Source organism: Ursus maritimus, unplaced genomic scaffold (genome assembly GCF_017311325.1).
Source record: "Ursus maritimus isolate PB19 unplaced genomic scaffold, ASM1731132v1 scaffold_32, whole genome shotgun sequence".
NCBI lineage: Eukaryota > Metazoa > Chordata > Mammalia > Carnivora > Ursidae > Ursus > Ursus maritimus.
Window position 1 is genome coordinate 10,969,252 of NW_024425786.1, and position 22,933 is coordinate 10,992,184.

At 49.4% G+C, this 22,933-nt stretch overlaps 1 protein-coding gene across 1 annotated transcript in view; it reads left to right on the forward strand.

Moving 5' to 3' along the window:
* FHAD1 (forkhead associated phosphopeptide binding domain 1) overlaps positions 1-22,933 on the forward strand; it is a 123,332-nt gene that overhangs the window by 33,209 nt on the left and 67,190 nt on the right. Inside the window, exons 3-7 of the mRNA XM_040645810.1 lie at positions 953-1,220; positions 10,362-10,471; positions 13,694-13,912; positions 17,498-17,621; positions 21,179-21,309. Of these exons, the coding sequence (XP_040501744.1) occupies positions 953-1,220; positions 10,362-10,471; positions 13,694-13,912; positions 17,498-17,621; positions 21,179-21,309 (852 nt within the window). The remainder of the gene's footprint in view (positions 1-952; positions 1,221-10,361; positions 10,472-13,693; positions 13,913-17,497; positions 17,622-21,178; positions 21,310-22,933) is intronic.

Below are 22,933 nucleotides of genomic sequence, written 5' to 3' on the forward strand. Positions count from 1 at the left end.
AGTTTGTGCAGTAGGAATCAGGAGACCTACAGGGCTATTGTGAGGGACGGATAAGGAAAGAGCAATGAATGATAGCCCGCCCCAATGTCATTGTTTAACCACTAGGCCCAGGGAGAAGCCACGACTGAGGCATGAAACCGAGGCACAAGCCAGGTGTCAGCCCCTCTCGGGTTGTGCTTGTCCGCGGTTAGATGGAGTTGGGTGTGCTTCCCAATGACAGTAGCTGCAGACATCTTCCACAGGTCAGATGCTGAAACATTCCCTTGGTAGATATTTACGGAGCATCTCCCAAGAATCAGGTGTGATAGACGTCGAGGATCAAAGGTTAACGAGACATTGAGGATCCATGCCATGCCAGAGCTCGGCTTCAGAGGACAGATGGCATAGAAGTGCCCAAGAGATGGGCAGTGTGGATGGGAAGAAAGCGGGCTGGGGGGGAGAGGATCCTAGAAAGCTGGGTGTGAATCTCAGTGATTTGTTCATTCATTCTTTCACCCAGTATTCGAGGGCCTGCTCTGTATGTGGCAGGCACTCATTCTAGGTGCTGAGGATAAGGGGTGAGCAAGGTAGACAAAAGCCCTCTTCTCTTAGAGGTGACATTCTACCAGCTCAGAGGCTCATCTGCAAATCTGCGATCTTGGAAAGTCACGAGGTCTTGCTCAGCCCCAGCCTCATGACAGAGCGTTGGGTGTATTAAATAGGGCAATGCACGTGAACCTCCTGGCAGGATGCCTGGCATGAAGGCTGCCCCCAATTAATGGTGGTGCAATAGCGTGCAACGTGACCCATGGTGGGGACCACCGTCCCAAACTTGGGGAGAGACTGGGAGGGCTTCCTGGGGGAAGAGACTTATAAGTTGAGCCCTAGGGCAGCAATTATAGGGCTGGGACAAGAGTGGAGACCAGCTCCAGCAGATCGGAACCTCCTCTGACCTTCTTGTCTGCCCCTGTAGGTCTCCTTCCCCTGGATGAGTGGCTCGGTACCTTGGCCAAGACCACAGCCACCTCGAGCCACACAGCAGTCGAAACAGTCACCCTCACCACCACAGATGCCCTTCCACCCGGGCATCCGGCCAACACCAGTGCAGAGGAGCTGGTCCCAGGGGTTTCCCAGACCTACCATGGTCCCGCCTGCCTCCCACAAGCGGCCTGTGAGTGCTGGTGGGAAGATGTTCTCCTTTGTGGTGGATAACACTCACAGGCCTCCCGTCATCAAGCAAGGTATTCATGCGTGCTTCCCCTGGTGGCTTTGGGGATGGGCTGAGAGCCTCAAGGGTGGGGCTTGGTTTATGCTTATTTTCTCCAATTCTAAAAGTAGAACTAGTTAATTGTGAGAAAATCGGGGGTAGGGACGCCTGGGGGGCTCATTCGGTTGAGCATCCGACTCTTGATCTCAGCTTAGGTCTTGATCTCAGGGTGGTGGGTTCAAGCCCCGTGTTGGCAAAAGCCCAGGGGGGAACCTCCTTTAAAAAAAAAAAATCAGGGATAAACAGAAAGTAAGAAAATAGTTAAAGATCATTTATCACCCTCATCACCCAATACCCCCTGTTGGCTTTTTGGGGCCTATTCAGACTTCATGCTCTGCACACAGGCAGACGTCCGTGCCCCTGTGGCGAGTGTGTGGGTGTGTGTCAGTGTGTGTGTGCTTATAGGTGAATGCGTAGCAGGACTGTAAACTTACAGCTTTGACTCACATGTGCAGAAATATTGGCACCTGAAATCCCCCTTGGCCACAACAGCCTTAGGAGGTTTTTAAATATTTTATTACCATTTTACAGGTGAGTGGAGGCTGAGGCTTATCGAGGAAAATTACCTCCCAGACGTGACATATTCAATTTAGTCCAATCTGACATTTGTCAGTCAAATTTAAGGCTGGTTATCTCAGTCACTGTCACTGTCACTCACAGCCTGGTCACTTTGGGAACCAGCCTTCACAGTTTCCTTTGCTCACCCTCTTCCCTAGAAGGCCTCGTGGCATTTGGGGAGGGGACTTCCTCCCTGTCACTGTCCTCTTGGCCTCACCAACAGGTTTGACTTAGTACCTGGCATGATTCCGATTTCCTCCAGGCCTGTGATGTGGAAGATCCCATTCTCTGCCCTCTGCATCCCAGCCCCAGACCCCTTGGAGTCCCCAGGTGTCTCTGTGGCTCCACAGCCTCTCCTGGTGTCACTCAGGACCATTCACCTAATCACCTCCCTCAGCCATTCAAGAATAGTTATTGTTGTGAAATATACAAATGGAGGAGTAAATGAAACGCAGTTATATCATCTTCTTAATCATCATCATCATCATCAGATGAACCCTTATGCGCCATCAGCATCAAATGAAATTACTCAGCCATTTCCCCCCTACATTTTATAAATATGAAAATTGTCAAACATACAGCAAAGTAAAATGAATGTGACAGAGAACCTCCCACCTAATTCCATCATTAACATTTTGCTATACTGTCTTGCGTATCTGTCTAACCATCCTTCTACTCATTCATTAATCCATCTTATTTTTTGATGTGTTTCAAAATAAATTGCACACATCTGTAGTCTTCCCCCTTAATATGTTAGTATATATACCAGTGACCAGAGTTCAACAGTTTTGGTCTTTTTGATGTAGAATTAACATGCCATGTATATAAGTTATCAATTGCTGCATGACACATTCTCCCAAAACTTAGTGGCCTAAAGCAAACATACACACACACACACACACAAAACCCCAAACGTGTATTGTCTGATACAGTTTCTGTGGGTCAGGAATTTGGGAGCAGCTTAGCAGGGTGGCTGGGGCTCAGGGTTACTTAGAAGGTTGCAGGTAAGCTGTTGGCCAGGACTGCAGTTATCTGAAGGCTTGACCGGGGCCAGAGGATCTGCTTCCAAGATGGCGCACTCACATGGCTGTTGGCAGGAGGCCCCAGGTCCTCACCATACGGACCTATCCAGAGAGCTGCTGGTGAATCCTCATGGAATAGCAGTTGGCTCTTCCTGAGCAAGTGATCCAAGAGAGCAAGATGGAAATGACAACGTCTCTTAGGACCAAGTCTCAGAAGCCACTCTGTCATTACACAAGTCAGCTCCATCCAGTGTGGGAGAAGACGGCCCATGGGCCTGAATACCAGGAGGCAAGAATTATTGGCAGCCCTCTCCTAGGGACTGGCTACCACAGTCTGCCCTCTGGTTCTCAATGATTCACACCCCCCCCCACTTGTACAGCTCCCTCACCCTCTCCTGAGTTCCCCCAAAGTCTCACTCTATTCCAGCATCAGCCTAAATCCCAGAATCTCATCATCTAAATCAAGTCCAGGTACAGATGGTGCTCACTGGGTGTAGCTCCTTAAATTCAGCTTTTCAAGTACCATTTCCAGCAATCCGAAGACCTGTGGACTAAAGAGACGGGTCGTCTGTCCCTCACACACCCAACGTACACTGGTGGGACAGACAGAGCATACTGCTGTGGACACGCCTTCTGTTCAAAAGGGAAAAACAAACACACAGGAGTCCTTGGCCCAAAGCAATTCTGAAATCCAACCAGGAAAATGTTGGAAGTTCCCTGATTAGGACTTAGACCTATTCTTGCCCAGAAATGACCCTCTGTGGCTCTCGCCTCTGCTCTCTGGTTCCTTGGATCAGCCCTCTGAGTCCTCCTACCTCTTCCGTGAAAGGCATCACATGTTTGCAACTGCATAGTTCTGTAGCCAGCTACCTGCCTATAGACGTGTGGGGTTCATAGGCTTCTTTTTCTTTTGTGGGTCTCTGCCTCCCTCAGTCCACATCGGTAGTGTTCCTTTTTTTTTTTTTAAAGATTTTATTTATTTATTTGTCAGAGAGTGAGAGAGAGGGAGAGAGCACAAGCAGGGAGAGTGGCAGGCAGAGGGAGAAGCAGCCTCCTCGCTGAGCAAGGAACCCGATGCAGGACTCGGTCCCAGGACCCTGGGATCATGACCCAAGCTGAAGGCAGACGTTTAACCGACTGAGCCATCCAGGCATCCCAGTAGTGTTCCTTATTGGGGTTCAGCCTAGTAGGCAAAAGCCATGCCCACATATTCCTTTGACACAAGCGCTCCTCTGCCCTGGGCTTCTGCCAAGAGTGGGAGAGACAACACTTCTTAGAAGCCCTATGCTTTGCCCAAATCGTTCCCTGAGACACCAGCTCAGATCGTTCTGTGTTCTTGACAAAGGATATAACAGTCATGCACACAGCTTCGTCTTTGGAGCACGTTTTCCTGAGAGTACTCTGGACTTGATCTTTGCCCAGAACCTATGTCTTCCATTGCATGTGCCATGTGGAGAGGCAGGGAATCTTCAAGCCCAATCAAGTCCCAGCTCCTTGTGGCTCAACAGTCCCTCCGTTGGCCTCCCTCCCCTCCCGCAGCTCACAGTAAGTGCCAGGAAGGTGGCAGGTGGCACTCTGCCTGGGCTCCATCCCCAGTTCATTAGGAACATTCTCTGTTTTCCACATCACCACAGGCAATGTGCTATATAACTTCCTGCCACCACATCACAGGGATCCTTGTAAGAAGAAAAAGAGAGACCGACCGACCGACCGACCAACCAGGGATACCTATACATGGAGGAAATACCATGTGAAGACACAGAAAGAAAGTAGCCATCTATAAGCCATGAAGAGGCCTCAGGGGAAACCAACCCTGATGGCATCTTGATCTTGGACTCCTAGCCTCCAGGCTGTAAGGAATATCATTCCATTGCTTAAGTTGCCCAGTCTATGGTATTTCATCATGGCCACTGATCGGACCATTGCAAAGTCCATCCACTGTTGGAGAGGACAATCAGAGGGTGTGAATACCAGGAGTTAAGAACCACTGGTGCCCTCTTAGAGGCTGACCACCACACAATGAAAGGTACCCAGTCCAAATCCTAAAGCCACAATGCAGGTACACACATGCTGTCCCTGGTGAGGACCGATAATTATCTGATAAATTCCAGGAGAGCCAGACAGTTGTTAAAATATTGAAGCAACTTCTCTCCCATTTGGTATATAGTTGTAGCTTGAAACTCCTTAAAGCACCTCTGTTCCCCACTTCTGCCATCCCACTGCCCCAGCCATCCCATCCCTCCCTCAGGATTCTCCCCACTGGGACCTCCAAATGATCCGGCAGCTAGAGGGTTTATCTTGAACTGAGTTAAGCCAGTTTGGTCATACATGGCCCTTGGGTTCTCTTTGAAAGGTAACAGGAGTCAGTAAAGGCGTCTGGGGCGGGTGGGGGAGGCTGCTCCAGCACCTGCCTGCCTGGATATAAAGAAAGTCTCAGATGAATTCCACCCCATGCAGACTTCCAGTAAACATGCCTTCAAGAGCGTTCAGCCTACTCTGTAGGTTTGATCAAGTGCAGGCTGTCTGTCCTGTTAGGGCAGCCAGGACAAGGTCACTGGGGCATCTGGAGTTACCCCCAGAGATGGCCTCAGAGGGCAGAGATCTAAACCAAGACTGGACACAGGTCCCTCCTGGAGAGCACAAAGGAGGGGCTCCGCAGTACTTCAACTGACCTACAGGCAGTACCTTCTTTCATGTGACCACTGGGAACCCATTTCTAACATAGAGCGTACAAGGTCACGGGCCACCAATTTTACCAAAAAAAACCCATCTCTGGCCTTCGGTTTGCTAATTAGGAAAGCCTCAGGTGTCATAGCTGCCTCTGGACTGTGGCCTGTCCAATGTGATGCTGCCTGGCCGCCCCAGGCGTGGGGACTCCTGATGAGGGCAACGGACCACCCCTAGGTCGAAAGGTAAACAAATCGTACAGACATAGCATCAAACAGCCTCTGCTGAATATTGAAAAACTAAGCCATAGGCCTTGGGACAGTCACTAACGTGCCACAGAATTCGGCTGGATGTTTTAATCAAAGCCCGCACCATAGAATCATTGTTTTTTTTTTTTAAATCTCACTTCTCCCGTATTCCTTTAAAAAAAAAATCCAGTTATAGATGTTGGCAGGAAAGGAGATATCAAGTAAAGGAGAACAGAAGGAGAAATGTTCCAGGCCTGTGCTTTCTGATGCGGTAGCCACCAGCCACACGCGGACTGAGCTAAGGCGGCTAAGGGGCAGAGGAACTGAATGTTTAATTTGCATTAATTTAAATTTCAAAACCGATACCTGATTCAGTTATTGGAAGGCTTAAAGTATCCCTGGAACGTGTTGAGGATGCAAATCTGCTTCTTCAACTGCAAGTTTTGGTGAAGCCCAAATACAGATCAAGTCTTCCCGTTGAAAATGCAACTTCCAAATGGAGAGGCGCTTTAAGTGTAAAAGGAACCTGGATTTTAAAGACTTGGTGCCCAAAAGAAGACAAACGTAAAACACCTCCATCTTTTTGGTCTTGATTACGTGTTGAATGGATAATGTTTTAACGTACTGGGTTAGATAAAATACATTTCAAAATCAGTTTCATCTTTTTACCTTTTTAACGTGACTGGTACTAGAGAAGTTTAAATTCTCTTATGTAGCTCTCTTTAGTTTTCTATCAGACAGACCTGCTCAGTGACATTCTCCAGGAAGCCCTTCTGTTGCCCCCCCACCCTAGCCCCTCCCCCTTACCCGCAGCCAGCTTCCAGAATTCCTGGGGAGGAAGCAGGAAGAGTATTCCACAGAGAGAGGGAGTCACCATCTTGGTGCTTTGGGCCGTGGGCCCAGGGCCTGCTCCCCACACACAGAATACTGACAAAACATGGAAGGCCCATGCTCAGGGGTGGTGTGAGCATACCTGCTGTCCGAGCTTTGAGGCCCTCACACCCAGCAGACCCTCTTCCCTAAGCCCTTTCTGTCCACAGCACTGTCGGGCTCCGCCATGGAGACAGGAAACCAATTGGGTGGGTAAGTAGGGACCTTTCTTTCCTCAGCTATTTCTGGGGGGACCCACTGGTCCCAGTTTGCCTGGGTCTTTGCTGGCCTTGGAACTGAAGTCCCCCATCCCAGGAAGCCCCCAGTACCTGGCAAGCCAGGCCATTTGGTCACTTTACTGGTTTCATCAGGCAGCTGCTAAAACTCCATCAAGCGAATCCCAAATCCGGTCCTTGGCAATCAACAGGAAGGGAGACGCTCCATGGGGCACGGTCCATGCAACCCTGCTTCTCGTTGATGGGTTTGCCACCGTGAACCAGCTCCTAAATTCCTCACTCACTGCCTCATTCACACGTGCACTACTGGGGAGGACCTCCCGCCTGCGGGTGTGTGCGCTGGTTCTGGAGCCAGACCGACTGGGTCCGGCCTGACTGCCCCTTACCGTTTGCGGGGCCTCTGTCTCTGCACCTGGGCTTCTCAGCGTGGCTGTAACAGCACCTGCCTCACGGGATTTTGTGAGCCCCGGCATTTACATATGGAAGGCACTGGTGGCCAGCAAGCCTTTCAGGAGTTATTGGTTATGAGTGGGCCAGGCCCTGAGCTTTTTGTTCTTAGACAATACTCCTGAGCACCTTTCCCTGCCCATGAGCACATCACAGGATGGAGACAGGTGGGGGTTCGCACTGAAGCTTGGCCTCTTTCCAGCTCTGTGAGCTTGGGCAGAGGTTTTCTCTCTTTGTGTCCGTTTACACATCTGTCAGATGGGATTAATCAATTCATTTTAAGGGGCACAAACTTGAGACATGGTCCCCAACCTCACAGAACTCACCACTCAGTTCAGGAGACTGACATTAACAAAAGGATCGCAGAACAACATCTCTAAAATGGTAACCATGACAGCAACTGGCAGCAGAGATGTCCAGTACCCCACGGGCTCGTAACTCTAAGGCCCCGACTTAGTTGGGGGATCAGGAAGGTGTCCCCGAGGGGGTGACACTCAAAACCAAGCACCAAAAGGCAAGTGACCTTCACAAAGTGCAGAGGGGAGGGAACAGAATTCCAGGTGGAAGGGAGACAGTGAGTGGCAAGGTTGGGCGGTGGGTGGGACGAGTGCGAGAGCAGCGTGGTGGAAGAGTACATTCCCAGAAGAACGTGGCCTGAGACCCTGTAAAAAGAGGGAAGTGAGGGCAGGTGTTAGCCAGGGAGGGGATGTGACCCAAGGTCCAGCTACACAAGGAGGTGTATCCCAGCCTGTCCTGGTGCAGACACAGGGAGGGTGCTTGGGAGCCCAAGCCCCTTTCCTTCCATGTGCCCAGGAAACACTGTGGCCACAGCCACGCATCCAACATGCAAGGCCACGCATTCGCCAGGCGCCACGGGCCTTTGATTATGTCCACTCATGCTTGTGGAGTCCACAAACACGGTCGAGACCTGGGGGAGAAAATCGTTGGCTCTGAAATGCATAAATAAAAAATGTGGAATCAAAGGGAATAAATGAGAAAATGTCCACAAATGTGACGGTGTGTACTTCATCAGTTGTTAATGTTAACATTCATTAATGTTCCATAGCCTTTGACAACAATTGGTTCAATTTCTCACTTCACAAGGAGACAAGAATGTGCGATGATTGCCCAGAAATCTGTCAGTCGAAAATTTAAAACATGCCACTTAGAGCCAAATGATCTCAAAAGCAGAAATATAGAAATCTTTTCAAAAGTTTGTACACCCCCCCCAAAAAATGTATTCAGTGTTAGTGTGAGTGAATCGTGGTATGTTTCATGTGTTACAGAGTGGGGCCTCCAAACATAACAATGCCAGGACTCCCCAAAGTCGTGAACAACCCTTGTGATATTGGGGGGAAATAAGCAAAAAAAAAATAAATAAATAAAATAAGCAAAAAAAAAAAAAAAAAAAAAACAAAAAAAAAAAAAAAAAAAAAAAAAAAAAAAAAACCCCAGGAAATCCTTAACGTCTATCAAATGGATCTGAGTTCAATATGCTTGGCGCATTTGTACAATGTACTGCAACACTACCATAAAAAAAAATACAGTATAGGGATGCCTGGCTGGCTCAGTCGTTGGGCGTCTGCCTTCGGCTCAGGGCGTGATCCCAGAGTCCTGAGATCGAGCCCCACATCAGGCTCCTCCGCTGGGAGCCTGCTTCTTCCTCTCCCACTCCCCCTGCCTGTGTTCCCTCTCTCGCTGGCTCTCTGTCTCTGTCACATAAATAAATAAAATCTTAAAAAAAAAAATACAGTATAGGGGAGCCTGGCTGGCTCAGTCAGTGGAGCGTGCAACTCTTGATCTCAGGGTCGTGGGTTTGAGCCTCACGCTGGATGCAGAGATTACTTAAAAATAAAATCTTGGGGCACCTGGGTGGCTCAGTTGGTTAAGCATCTGTCTTTGGCTCAGGTCATGCTCCTAGGGTCCTGGGATCAAGACCCACATCAGGTTCCCTGCTCATCAGGGAGTCTGCTTCCCCTCTCCCTCTGCCTCCCTCTCCCTTTTCCTCCCCCCCAGTTCATGCTCTCTCTCAAATAAATAACTAAAATCTTTAAAAAAAATAAAAATAAAATCTTAAAAGAGAACAGTATAAATAATGAAGGGGATTAAAAGGTACAAACTTCTAGTTATAAAAAAAACATAGCATAGCTACAAATACTGACATGGGAAGATGGTTTTGATATATTGTCAAGTGAAAAAGCAAGAATCAAGCTGGGGAAAAAATCTCTGCAATAGAAATCCATTTTTTTTAAAGATATAATTGCAATATGATGGGTAGTAAGGAGGGCACGTATTGCATGGTGCACTGGGTGTTATACACAACTAATGAATCATCGAGCCTTACATCGGAAACCGGGGATGTACTGTATGGTGACTAACATAATATAATAAAAAATCATTTAAAAAAAAAAGATATAATTACAATAAAAAATCGCTAACATTTAGTGCTTAATGTTTATATAGTGCTCAGGTGTGGGACACTTCTGTAAAGAGAAGCTTTTTCTGTAAATATTTTAGGCTCTGTGGGCTCTATGCTGTCACAGCTACTCAACCCTGCCTTTGTAGCTGGAAAGCAGCCATAGACAATATGCAAACGAATGACTGTGGCTGTGTTTCAATAAAACTTTATTTACAAAAACAGCTGGGAGGCCAGATGTGTCCCTAGCGCCGTGGTGGTTTGCCAACCCCTGCTCTACACCACTAATTCATTTAATCCTCAAAGTGCCGTTTATAACAGACTGTAACATGTAAGTTATATAACTAAGGTTTAGAGAGTAAACGACCTGCCCAAGGTCACCAGCTCTTACAGGGAATAGGAAAAAGCCTAGAAAGGGACACACCAAAGCGCATCAGCACAGCTAACTCTGGAGAAGAGGGAGAAGGCAGGTCCTTCCCTTTCTGATACTTCTGAAATGCCTTCTTCATCGTTTTGCAATGAACGTAGACACCGCTTTGCCATTTTTAATAACAGCAGGAAAAGAATTATGAAGATGGTCTAAAAAGATCCTTCTAGACCTCAGGGACACTCACAATGTCCTGTGTGCTCTCTGTTGATCTTGTGCGTTAGTGTGGACCAATGCTGTGGAACTGTCGGAACAGTCAGTGGTCGAAGGAATTTCCGGGGCAGGACCTTCCAGGGACATTTACGTGGACCAGGACCCAGCCCACCAGGATAAGGTGAGGGGTCTCAGGGGAAGGACAAAGCTATAGCAGCAGGAGGGACTGTGGAGGGATTGCCTCTTGTTCTCTGTGCTCTAGAAGTGCCTTTTTTACTACTTCCAAGAAACTACCTTTTACTCCTGGGGCATTCAACCAAAATGGTAACTGCCCATTTTATCGCAAATAACCTCTACAAGCACAAAGTATTGAGCACCCCCTGTGTGCTGGACTGTGTCCTGTGCCCTTGACATTCATTTAACTCATTAATCTTCACCGTCTTCAAAATAAACTTTATCACCCTCACGTTACAGATGAGGGAGCTGAAGCTCAGAGAGGTTCAGTAACTGGCCCAAGTTTGCACAGTGTGAGGGGCAGAGCTGGGATTCAAAGCTAGGGCTGGTTAACTTGCCAAGCTGGTACTCCTGACTCCCACCCAGTAACTGCGTGGTCAGCCATGAGTGGCGGTCACAGTGGTGGGGAAAAAACACGTTTCCTGGCAGGAAGAAGTGAGCGATGAAGTCAAGGACTGAGTGAAGACAGAGGTTTGTTAAAGAACCAGAGAGGTTCAAGATGAAATGGGAGTGGAAGCCAGAGCAGGTGAGTTCAAGCCATGCTGGGAAGAGTCCAGGTTGATTTCTCCCTACATAGACACAACCTGAAATTATCCTAAAAGAAGCGGTCCTGCGATATCTTACTTTCCTGAAAGACCAGGGCCTGAGCCAGCGGCAATCCTCCGAGTTTGTGAGGAGCAGAACCACTCGGGGTCCAGGCCAGGCATGGGGGTCTGCGGCTTCAGGTGACAGGTGTCCCAGGACCAGACCTTGGAGAAGTATTGCAGAGGGCAAGAAGCCAGACCCAGCGCTGTTACCAGTTCTCTCTTGCCGTGCACAAGCCACCCCAAGGCATAGTGGCTTAGAACGACACTTTATTGGGTGCCTGGCTGGCTCAGTCAGTAGAGATGTGACTCTTGAGCTCAGAGTCATGAGTTCAAGCCCCATGTGGGGTATGAAGCCTACTCAAAAACAAACAAACAAACAAACAAAAAAACCCAGCCATTTATTACTTCCCAGAATCTACAGGTTGTCCTAGAATGTTCTTCTGCTGGTGTCCACTGGCTTCGCTTATGCAACTGTAGTCAGCCAGTGGTCTCGGATGGCCTCATTCCCAAGTCTGGGACCTCAGCCAGCATGCCTGGAGTGATGGGCCTCTCTCTGCACGTAGTTTATCATCGGGGGCTGCTTCACAGCACGGTGGCCCCAGGCTTCCCGGGGAGCCAGAACAGAAGCCATATGGCCTTTTAAGAACTTGCCTGGAGAGTGCCGCACATCACTCTACCACATTCTATTGGTCAACGCAAGACATAGGACCGGCGGAGCTTAGGGAATGGGGAAGTCAATTCTGCTTGATGGCAGAAGCTGCAAAGCATTTGTGGTCATTTTTCAATCCACCCCAGTGTTTAACTGGAAATAGAATGCAACTGCACTTATAATTTTTTTTTTCTATTTATAAGCCATTTATGCCCTGACTTTCCAGGACTCCTTCAAATGCAGGTACCAATAAACAAATTAGCTTAAGGGGAAAAAAAAAAAAGCATGTATTGGCTCATCTTGAAAGTTTAAAAAGCCCACTAGCTTCAGGCATGGCTAGATACAGGAGCTTAAGCAAGAATATCAGAACATTCCCTACTACGGATCTCTTCCCTCTGTTTCCCTCGGAGTTTGGCTTTCTGTAGCCACACCGGCTTCATGTGTTGGAAAAGACAAACTCAGGCACACAAGCCCATAAATTTAAAGTCTGTGATCCAAAAGGAGGCATGATCCTTTCCCTCTGTGATGGATGCGCGAGATCGCCGAGAAAACCCTGATTGACCAGCTTGGGTCACATGCACAAGGGGCGGGACAGGAAGGAGCAGGGCACATGATTGACAGTCCTACCAAGACCACGCGGAAGGGGGCGTACTCTCTCAAGGAAGAGGTTGGGGTCCTCACAGAAGAGGCATCTGTACCCCACACCTTACAGGCTTCTTTATACTCAAGAGCCCAGCACAGGGCCTGGCAGGTAGGAGCAGCTTGATACATGTTTGTTGCATAAATCGTTAATCCGCACCTGGCCGACCATAATTGGGTGAAACAGGCACGGCTGCCCAGGAGTATGGAATCTGTTTGATGCTCTCCCTGGAAACTTCCCCACAAGCATTTGCAGGGATTCAAAGAAAGACCCTTGGCAGCAATTGGCAATGCCAGAGAAGCTTCCTCGTGGCAGAAACCCTGCCCGTCCTTGGGTCGGGCAGCTGGAAGGTCGGGAGGCTCATTGGGCAGCTCCCCAGGAAATGAGTTGGCCTACAAATTACTCTACCTCCTTCCAACCAGTGGGAAACTGCTGGAAGAGCAGGGACTACTTTAAAAGCAGAAATTCTGTAGCTACATTTGCAGATGCATCTGGGGACTTGTGTTTCTGGTTTTTTGGCATTTTATTGATGATTTCTGGTGAGAAGTTTGGGGGATTTCTTTTCTTTTTGGGGAGAAGCCTAACAAATTCTTTGGCTGCAGAGCTCTTTTCTTTTGGAGAGTTGGAAACTCGGTTAATTATACCTGTGGATAAAGTCGGCCAGCGATTTTTTTTTCCAACCCAAAGTTGACACGAGCCCACACCAATAAATCACCATTCCTGTCTCATTTATTTTACAGACTCAGTTACCTGGAGTAAATTTTTATGTGAATCACGCAAGGAGGCAGAAAGTACCAGAAGGGAGGAAAGGGAAAAGAAATATTTCAGAATGTATTAAATTTTTTAAGTTAAAAAATAGTCCTCTTTATACGCAGGATGTGGTCAAATAGAATGTCGTTTTCCTAACTACCTTTCTTGGGTCCCCACTGTGCTAGGCTGAATATTCTAAACTAAAATATTATAAATAAACTCCTTAGCAACAAAAGTTCCCATGTGGGGTGGTGGTTCTCAACGTGAAAGTATAATTTTACAGGAAAGGAAATTTTCAGTGCCCGTGAGCTGTAAACCTCTATTACAGAGTCTATATACAAGTATATCATTTTCAACAAACTCTTGGCTCTGCGAGGTTTTCCAAGCGGTGGAGATAACCTTGAAAGTCTGCTTTTTCCCCTCCCCACCTGTCCTCACCCTCCCAAAAGAATTACACCTCGTTTTCCCTACATTTTTAAAAGTGGGCTCAGCCTTGCGCCCCAGACCCACACCTGGTACACTCCCCATCTGGCCTCCACCCAGGATGAAATCATTCTGCTGCTGGGGAAAGAAATCAGCCGTCTCTCGGATTTTGAACTTGAATCTAAATACAAAGACGCCGTGATAGCGAACTTGCAGAATGAAGTGGCCAGCCTGAGTCAGAGGCTGTCGGAGTCCACCTCGTCCAGACAGAGTAAGTTCCAGGTTCTGGATGAAGACATCGATGCCAAACGGAGAGAGATCCAGAGCTTGAAAAACCAGGTAGGTAGGACTCGGAAGCAAGCTGGTGGAGGCCTTAGAGTCACGACACAGGGGCGATGGCTCTCGGGTGGAACCAGGGGAGCATGGAGGGGAGCCACCCAGATAGATAGAAGAGGGGCGGTCGGCGCAGTGCACGGTGGGTATGGGCACCCATGCCAGGAATCGGGGGCGTGGCAGGCACTTTGGGCAGGTGCTGTGGATGCATTGGCTCACTTAAACCGCACGGCCCTCTGACATGTACCATTCTACAGATGAGGAGACTGAGGCAGGCTCGGAGACGCCCGGGAACTTGTTCTGTTCGCACAGCAAGTTAGAGGGGGCAGTACAAGTTGAACGCAGGTCTGTCTCCTTGCAGACCCTATGCTTTCATCCTGCCTCCTGTCTCTCCAATTCCATCGCTTCAGTGACTGTCTCTCACACCACCCCAGCCCCAGCCAGAAAGAGCTGCGGGCAGTCAGCTGGAGAGCGGGAGAAGGAATCCCTTGTCTTCCAAACCCAACCCCGAAGGCAGTTGCTGGCTCCCTTGTAGGCAAGTCCATCAAACAAAAATTCTCCACGCAGAATTTCTACATTATCCTTGAGACTAGAGCCAAACAAATTTCTTCAACTACTTTAAAATTGGCTGTTGATCTTGTACATAAATTGTATGTCAACAAAGTTGATTTTAAGAAGCAACAACAACAAATTGGCCACTGATGAATTGTGGCCTCAGTGCATAATGTTGCCTAAACCTGTGCTCACGCTTGGGGCCTCTGTTCTCTGCTTCCCTGTTCGCCACCTTTCCCCTCCTCTAACCAGTTCAAGGCGCGTGGCCTCGATCCAAGAAATGGCGCCCAGGAAAGGACTTAGGTTGTGCGTGGTGAACCTAGAAGATTGTACTAGGAGACTGTAAGCTCTGTGAGAGCAAACAGTGGGCCCAGCTACCTTGTAGAATGCGGATAGGACCGTGTCTGTTCATTTGTTCATCCATTCATTCATTCAAGTAAGATTTGTTGGGGGCCCATCTTGTGCCATGCCCTCTCCTGGGCTCTGGGAATTCAGCAGAGAACGAGGCAGGGATGGTCTTTGCCTTCCCTCAGTTATGTTCCAATGAGGGAGACAGAATTAATAAGTAAACAAATATATACTCTCATATTCAAAGGAACAAATGACGCTTCGTCAGATGTGTTTTGGGAAAAACAATCCTACAGGAATTACGACTTGACAGCTACCTGGACAGGAAGCTGACTCCTTGACGAGCTCCTTGTTCTTGATCTGAACCCAGTTTTGCTGTTGGACAGAGTAATAGCTCTTTCGTTTATTCTCCCATCTCCCATCTCAGAGCTTTCCTGAATTCCAGGGTGTGTCTTGTCCAGGTATGCAGACAAGGGTGAATAATTCCCACATAATCATTTTTAGTCAAATATATTTGACATATAACGTGTAATCCTCACATATCTTTAAGCGTCTGTAGGTCACAATTTGAGTCTTGTTGAAAGTGGCTAGTGATATCTGGGGGGAAAATGTTCACAAAGAAAGTATCTAGAAATAATTACACCGCTTCACCGTACTGTCGCCTCCCCCCTGCCCCGATCTTCACTTGTAACTGGAAGAGAATATTTTGTAACAAGGCATATCCACACTGGAGGCTGCAGTCGGTCTGAACCCAAATCAAGTTCTCTCCACTCACATTGTAGTTTCTTAAATATTCCACCGCCTGCAGAACGTTCAGCCAGAAGTATGAGCCGCATGGCAGGTTGATTTATTGTTCTGATTACTTTATAGTCTTCAGGTCCCCCTGAAAGTGTGTGCATCATGGCGGGCTCTCAGAGGTCTTCCATCTGCTACAGTGTCCCTGGAACGGGCTTGCCTCTGCGTGCTCTTGAACGCCTGTGCTAATTAGCAGCCAAATTATTTTCGTGAATCCGTCCTCCTAACACTATCAGCTTTCTGAGGATTCGGCGCCCATGTAATTACACAGGATAGCAGACATCCAGCTTCTTGGGATGCACACCCATTAGAGACAATATGGATGCTTATTTGGGTAGGGAAGGAAACAAAGAGGCTTGAAGACTGTTTGGAGTTTCCTCGTAACCTGAAATCCTAAAACCCTGTTGCCTAGATTGAATGATATTCTGTCTGTCAGAAGCAGAAACAATGGCGTCTTTGGGCAGGTGGACCTATGTCTTCCCATCCCTTCTGGAAGCGGTCTCTTTGCACCGTGCCTTTACAAAAGCACAAAGCAGAGAAGAGCTAGAAACACTCTTTAAAAGTATCCCAAGTACCTTTTATGGGAAAGTTGCATGTCCCCCACAAAAACAGTAAGAGGTGAAAGAAACGTTTTCACTCACAGTTTCACCTGAAACCACAAACATGAAAATGTATAGCCTTGGGGAGAGTGGGGGACAGTCCTCTGTGTCCCACCACCTTCTAGCAGGTGCCCCCTTCCCAATGTCTCAGATATCCCAGGGGAAAAGTAAGTGTACCTGTCCCAGCTGTCATAGAATCTGAACAATGAAGGTGCATGGAATGAGCCAGGGAACTTGTGGAACTTTGATCCTTCTGTTAATTCTCCCAGAGTACAAATGACAAGGTTTTCAGGGACAGAAACCAAGAACAAGGACCGTGAGCGCCATCTGCCGGCAAAGGCCTCCGCGCCCTCACCCGCATTACCTGGGCGCACGCCCCACCCGCCCGCGTCCAGCAGGATGAGGGTTGACTGCAGGAGCTGCCGCTAACACACACCTGGGGAGTGAGGTCAGAGGACAGTCGCAGCTCCCACCTGTATGCCCTGTGCCAGACACGATCGGAGCTCTTGTACATACACGAACTTATTAAAATACTTCTCACCATACTATGCCATTGGGACAGCCGTCACCCCACTTACAGAAGGAAACAGACAGAATCCAGTGTCCTCCCTGTGTTCATCAGCCTGTAAGTGGCAGCAACGGCATCTGAAGGCCACAGTCGGGCTCCCAAGTCCACACTGTGCTTTACAGCCTATGGCCCNAGCTGGAACTGGGCGCCTGGAGGCTGAATCGTAACTCCACCCCTGCCAGTCATGTGATCCTTACTGCCCTGAGACCCAGTTTGCTCGCTTGCGACATGGGAGCATAAATAGGAACCTCGGCATCCTGCGAGGCTGTGAGGGGCTCTGGAAGTAGCATCTGGGAAAGGGCTTTGTGAGCTCTGGAGTGTTCTATGACATATAAGCCACTGCTGTCCTCATTCCAGGAAGTTAATTTTATAACCTGCTTCCCTCTCATGAGCTTTGCTCTGCGTCCCGTCGGTGCTGGATGATCCGGAAGCAGCAGCTGGTCTCTTTCTGGCCAAGAGTCCAAAGGTGGTAGGAAGGCACATTAAGGATCAGCTGTCCCCAGGCAGCTGCACCTGAGCCCCTTTGTGGGCACAAAGATAAGGTTTTGATTACGTATGACGTGGTGGTCACTGAAGGAACAGGCCCTCTCCTGTCCCTTCTACTAGTTAAAACTAAAAAGCTCGGTTTCCCCAACACCCCACCAAAGATCAGTCCAATCTGTTGTCCGACCGTGGAGACCTGTACACCTGGGCCAGCGCCCTCTGACTGTGTGCTGCCTCCTCCCACAGATCAGTGCCCTGCAGAAAGGCTACAGCCAGGTGCTGTGCCAGACCCTGTCTGAGAGGAACTCAGAAATCACATCCCTGAAGAACGAGGGTGAGAACTTGAGGAGGGACAATGCCGTCACCTCAGGTGAGCTCTCTCTGACATGGGCCTGAGAGCCACCACCCTCCCCCTCCTTCCCGGGCCACAGCAGACATGACCAATCCACCACCACACTGCTGCTCACTGATCTGGGGTGCAGCCTCGAAGATCTTCTGAGCGGCCTGTGTCTGTGAGTTGGAGTCTGCCCTCAAGAGAGCGTGTTTGCCATCCGGTTCCTAGGGCAGGGCCTGATAACTATTTGAGTGAAGGTTAGCACTTAGCGATGTCCAGCAAGTGCCAGGCTCACCAGGGCCAACACAGGGCACCATGTGGCTTGGGCAGTTCCAGAAGCAAGCTTGCCTTCAGTGCAAGCGAGAATGTGGACGGAGGGGGGTCACCGCGTTAGGGCCCTGGTGCACTTGGGCCCGGGTGAAAACATTTCCTAGCTGGCCAGTAGGGGTGGTGCGCACTTCAGGCCTTGGGGTGGGGCCAACACACCGTCCAGGGACCAGCTGTTTCTTACCCTGGGTCCCTTCATTCAGTCCACGTGTTTATGGAGCACCTGCTAGGTGTCAGGCCCTGCTCTAGGTGCTGGGGAGAGAAAGCCTTGAGCACAGTGTCCCTGTACTCCTAGGGCTCACGTGTGCAAGTGGGTGACAGACACCAGAAGCAAACAGGTAAATAAACAAGCCCGTTTCAGAGAAAACTGGGCCATGTGGGAGCGAAGCGCTTCAGGGACGAAAGTGAAGGAAGAACAGCTTAGTGGGCGGGCAAGGACAGGTCTCTGAAGAGGTGAAGGGAAGAGCAGTCAGGAAGCCACAGGGAACAGTGTTCCAGGAAGAGTGATCACGAGTGCAAAGGGCCTGAGGCTGGGACTCACTGGCCACATGGGAGGAGCTGAAGGCGTGTGTGGCTGGAGTGGGGTGAACACGGGAGTGGGGGGCGGGCAGGGTCAGAGAGGGAAGCAGAGGGTAGGTCACAGGGAGGAGTTTGGGTTTTATTCTGAGGGTGATGGGGAGCCACTGGGGTTTTTAGGGAGAACTTACATGCCTGAGAAGGATGGGGCCAGTAACAGAGAAAGAGGAGAGGGAGTGAAGCAGGTAAGGGGAGCAGGCGGTGAGTGTCTTGGGGCATATTGCTCTCCGAGTACCAGTGACACAGCAGGAAACGCGTCCATAGCTGCGAGAGCTGAGCATAGCGCTGAGCCACAGGTGAACCCCCATCTGTTTATGAATCTGGGTGCCGTGCACCAGGACAGCCTGACCACTGGCGTTTCCTCTGCCTCACTCTGCAACTTCCCACCCCTAGCCCCACCACCTGCCAGGCCTGTTCATGCTCTTCCTAATTGGCAATGTCCTCAGATATTTGCTGAGCCCTTCCTGCGGGCTGGGGGCAGCTCAGGGCACCCAGAACTTAACACCCTGGGCCTTTCCTCGCCCACACCTGCCTGTCCGATCTCATCCGTGCTTCAGGCCTGTCTCAGATACCACCTTCTCCACTCAGGGATTGGACAGACCTGGGTTAGCATAACACTTGGGGTGGGCTGGACCCACTCCGGGTGTGGTCCCCAGACCAGTAGCATTAGCCTTCCGTGGGTCCTCATGAGAACCACAGAGTTTCAGGCCCAGCCCAGATCGCCTGAACTCGCATCAGATCCCCAGGGTTTCGTTTGCACATTCAAGCTCGAGAAGCACAGGGCTGGGTTCGCTGCAGTAATGGGCCCTGAGGCTCGGTGCTTACAGCAGACGGGCTCACGTCTTGCCTCCACCTGGTGTCCATCATGGGTTTGCAGGGGCTTGGCTCATCGCAGCCACTCAGGGACCAGGCTGACGGAGGCCATCACAACGCCTGCTTCCGCAATGAGAGAGGCGGGGAAAAACGTACAGGGCCGATGGAATGACAGGGACTGGATTTGCTCTCCTTCCTGAAACAACCAAAAAAAGAAAAAATATATCTGCAACAGTGATTTTCACAGGATTGTGATTGGGGGAGAAAGGAAACAAACCAGATGAGCCCTGTGATTGCCCCAGCTTACCGCCCGCAGAGGGGTTCCAGACCACAGCACGGGAAGGAGACCCCAGGCAGAGCCCCGTGGGCCCCCCACATTGAGGGGATGGCATTGGAGAGGCCAACACAGCTCCAGGACACTGGGCAGCATGCCAGAGACGAGAGGCCGCACAGAGAGAGAGCACCCCGGTGATCTTTAGAGGGTCCCCCACCAGTCTTCAGCTGAGTGCTGAGCAGCACGCGGATGTGGGCGGGGAAAGAAAACCCAACAGGAGCAGAGGGAACCATCTCAGAGCTCACACAGACACGAATGGTTCACTTTCCCAGCCTCCTGAACGGGCATCTGGTAGAGAGTCAAAAAGGTGTTGGCTCGGTCGTGAGACCCAATTACCTCTCAACTAAAGGTGTCTCCGGTCCCGCCTCACAAAGCTGGAAGGCCAGTCCCAAAGGGATCAACCTGTGTCAAAGTAACTTAGCCGCGTCCTGTGACAGAGCTTGCTCTTTAAATGGAATTCTGGATCACATGGTCCTTCATTTCACATACTTTTTTGATTGACAGCTACCAATAAAATTGGGCATAATGTTCTTCCAAGAAAAGAACCACGTGAGATAATTCAATCGCACAGCATTTCTGCACCCTTCTTCCCACGTGTCCTCGATATGCAATGCAGTAATGCCTTAGTCATCTCCTGCTACCTAACCGGTTGTCCCAGAAGTTCTGGGTAAAACCACCGCTGTTCATCATCTCATCCAGCTTCTGGAGCTCAGGAATGTGGGAGTGACTTGTTCTCAGGGTCTCCCATGATGGGCAGTCCACACATTGCCTGGGGCAACTGTCACCTCATCGAAAGCCCCAGCAGGAGCTGGAGGATCTGCTTCCAGGAGGGCTCGTCCGCACGTCCGCAGGGCTATGAGGGCTGTGAGCTGGAAGCCTCCATTCCCGACAGTGTGGACCTCTGCCCTGGCGGCTTGAGTGTCCTCACGGCATGGCAGTTGGCATCCCCCCTGAGTGAGTGACCCAACAGAGAGCAAAGGGAAAGCCGCAGTGTCTCTCATGAGCCACCTAGGAAGCCACAGTCCATCTTTTCCACAGTATCACACTGGTGACACGAGTCAGCCCTGCTCATGGAGGGAGCAGGCTGTGCCAGGGTGTGAATTCCTGGAGGCCGGGACCACTGGGGCCATTTTAGAAGCCGGCTACCACGAAAAATAATAGGTACCCTGTAACGAACGCTATGGGTCAGCCACTCTCCTATGTTCTTTATGTCTTTAACCCTTATAATAACTCCATGCGGGAGACACAGTGAAAGATACTTATAGGGAAAATAACTTGTCCAAGACCACCACACCACTCAGTAGGAGAAACGGGTTCCAAACTCAGGTGAGTGTGAATCCAGCCACCCTGCTCACACCCTCCTTCTGCCACAAGACATTTTTTGGCCTCTGGTGAAAAATTCCCAGTCCTTCCCTCTGCTGGGCCTTTGTTCCCCAGCAAATATATATATATTATATATATTTAAACCAGCCCCCTGGTTTTTATATATATATTTAAAATATAATATAATGAAAATATATATATACTTTTTTTTTTTTTACAGGGATGGTGTCATCATTGCAAAAAGAAGTGTTAACCAGGGAGGAGGAAATTCAGCAACTCAAACAGGAGGTGAACCAACTAAAAAGTGAGAACAAAGAAAAGGATCACCAGCTTGAAGCCCTCAGCTCCAGAGTGAGTGCTGGGTCACCGTCATCATCCTTGTAGCTGTCCCCGAAAAGCAGAGCAGAGTCCCATGACTCATGTCACATACCCAGGGCCCCGGTTTTAAAAACCACTCCCATCTCTCCCACCACTGCAAGATGACGCTGCTGTCCCAGGGCTGGTGCCCAAGGGCTGGTGTCCACAGGGAGGACAGCCGCAGGGCAGCCCAAAGCACCAAAGGCCCTGCTGGAGAGACTAAAGGCCGGGGCCAGGTTCCCTGCAAGGTAGAGAGCTTTTTAAATGTAACTTTGACTCTGCGAGTGACGCCTTCAATCCTGACTTCAGAATCCTGATCCCGTGGAGGCAGATTGCTCAGGATGTGTGCGCTGTTTCAATGAGTAAAACCCAATAGCTGTCCTCTCGGGCGACAGCTCAGGGATTCCCGGTGGCTGCCTGATCCGGTAGCTCTGTCCACAGGGATGTCTGGGGGCGGGGTAATAGAGCTCGAAGCTCTGAAGAAAAGGCACAAGAAGTAACCTTGGGTACTTAGTACGATACTGAGTTCGGAACTGAGAAAAGGCAGAGCATGTGCTTTGGGGTTGGACAGACCAGGATCCAATCCCAGAGCTTTCTTTTCTCATAACTTATTTGGCCTCTGTTTCCACGTGTGTGAAATGGGGATAACAAAATGATTTTCTGAGAAGCGAGAGGCTGATTTCAGTTGTGCTGCTCCGCCCCTCGTCAGCTGCCTGGCCGTATGTGCATTTCTCCCAGGCAGATGGACTTCTAGCCGCGCGGGGTCACTGCTCTATGTGGGGTGCGTGAGTGTGTGCGTGCGTGTGTGTGTGTGTGTGTGAGAGAGAGTGTGTGCGTGTGTGTTGGGGAGGGGGGCGGGTTGCAGAGCTGATGCTAAGTATAAGAAATATGGAAAAACAGCCCCATTTTGACTCTTCTACGTCCCGAAGTACATTTGGATTCTCTCTCCCCATTTCCCCTTTCTCGTTGACCTTGGAATGACGTATTTCTCCTGGCTAGCCTGTGCCATCCATTAGCCCATAGGCGTCCTGCCCCCAGGGGGCGGCTCTGAGGAGCATTTGACAGGATGCCTGTCTTTTCTTTTCCTAATTCCCTTTGTCATGCATGTGAATTTTAGGAAACTAGAAGTAGATAATACTGAGAAGCAAAACTAGAGAGATCAGAAAGAAAATGCTACCTAGAAATCCACATTAATATTTTAATGTATAGTCTTCCAATCTTGTTTCTATATATAATAAATAAATAAATATTTTAAAATTTATAATATACACAATTTTTTAAATTTTAAATACTGACTATTTTCCCATGTTAATAAATAAAAGCTCTTACCATCGGTCCTAAAAGCTACATAATATTTTTCTGGACGTACACAATGTAATAAAGCGGTCTATTGTTGGACACGGTTGTTTCTTTCTCTTCCTTTCCTTCCCTTCCCTTCCCTTCCCTTCCCTTCCCTTCCCTTCCCTTCCCTTCCCTTCCCTTCCCCTTCCCCTTCCCCTTCCCCTTCCCCTTTCCCTTTCCCTTTCCCTTTCCCTAGCAATACTGGGAAGAACATCCCTGAACCAACAGATTTGCTGATTTTCTTTTTCTTTTTTTTTTTCTTTCTTTCTTTTTTTTT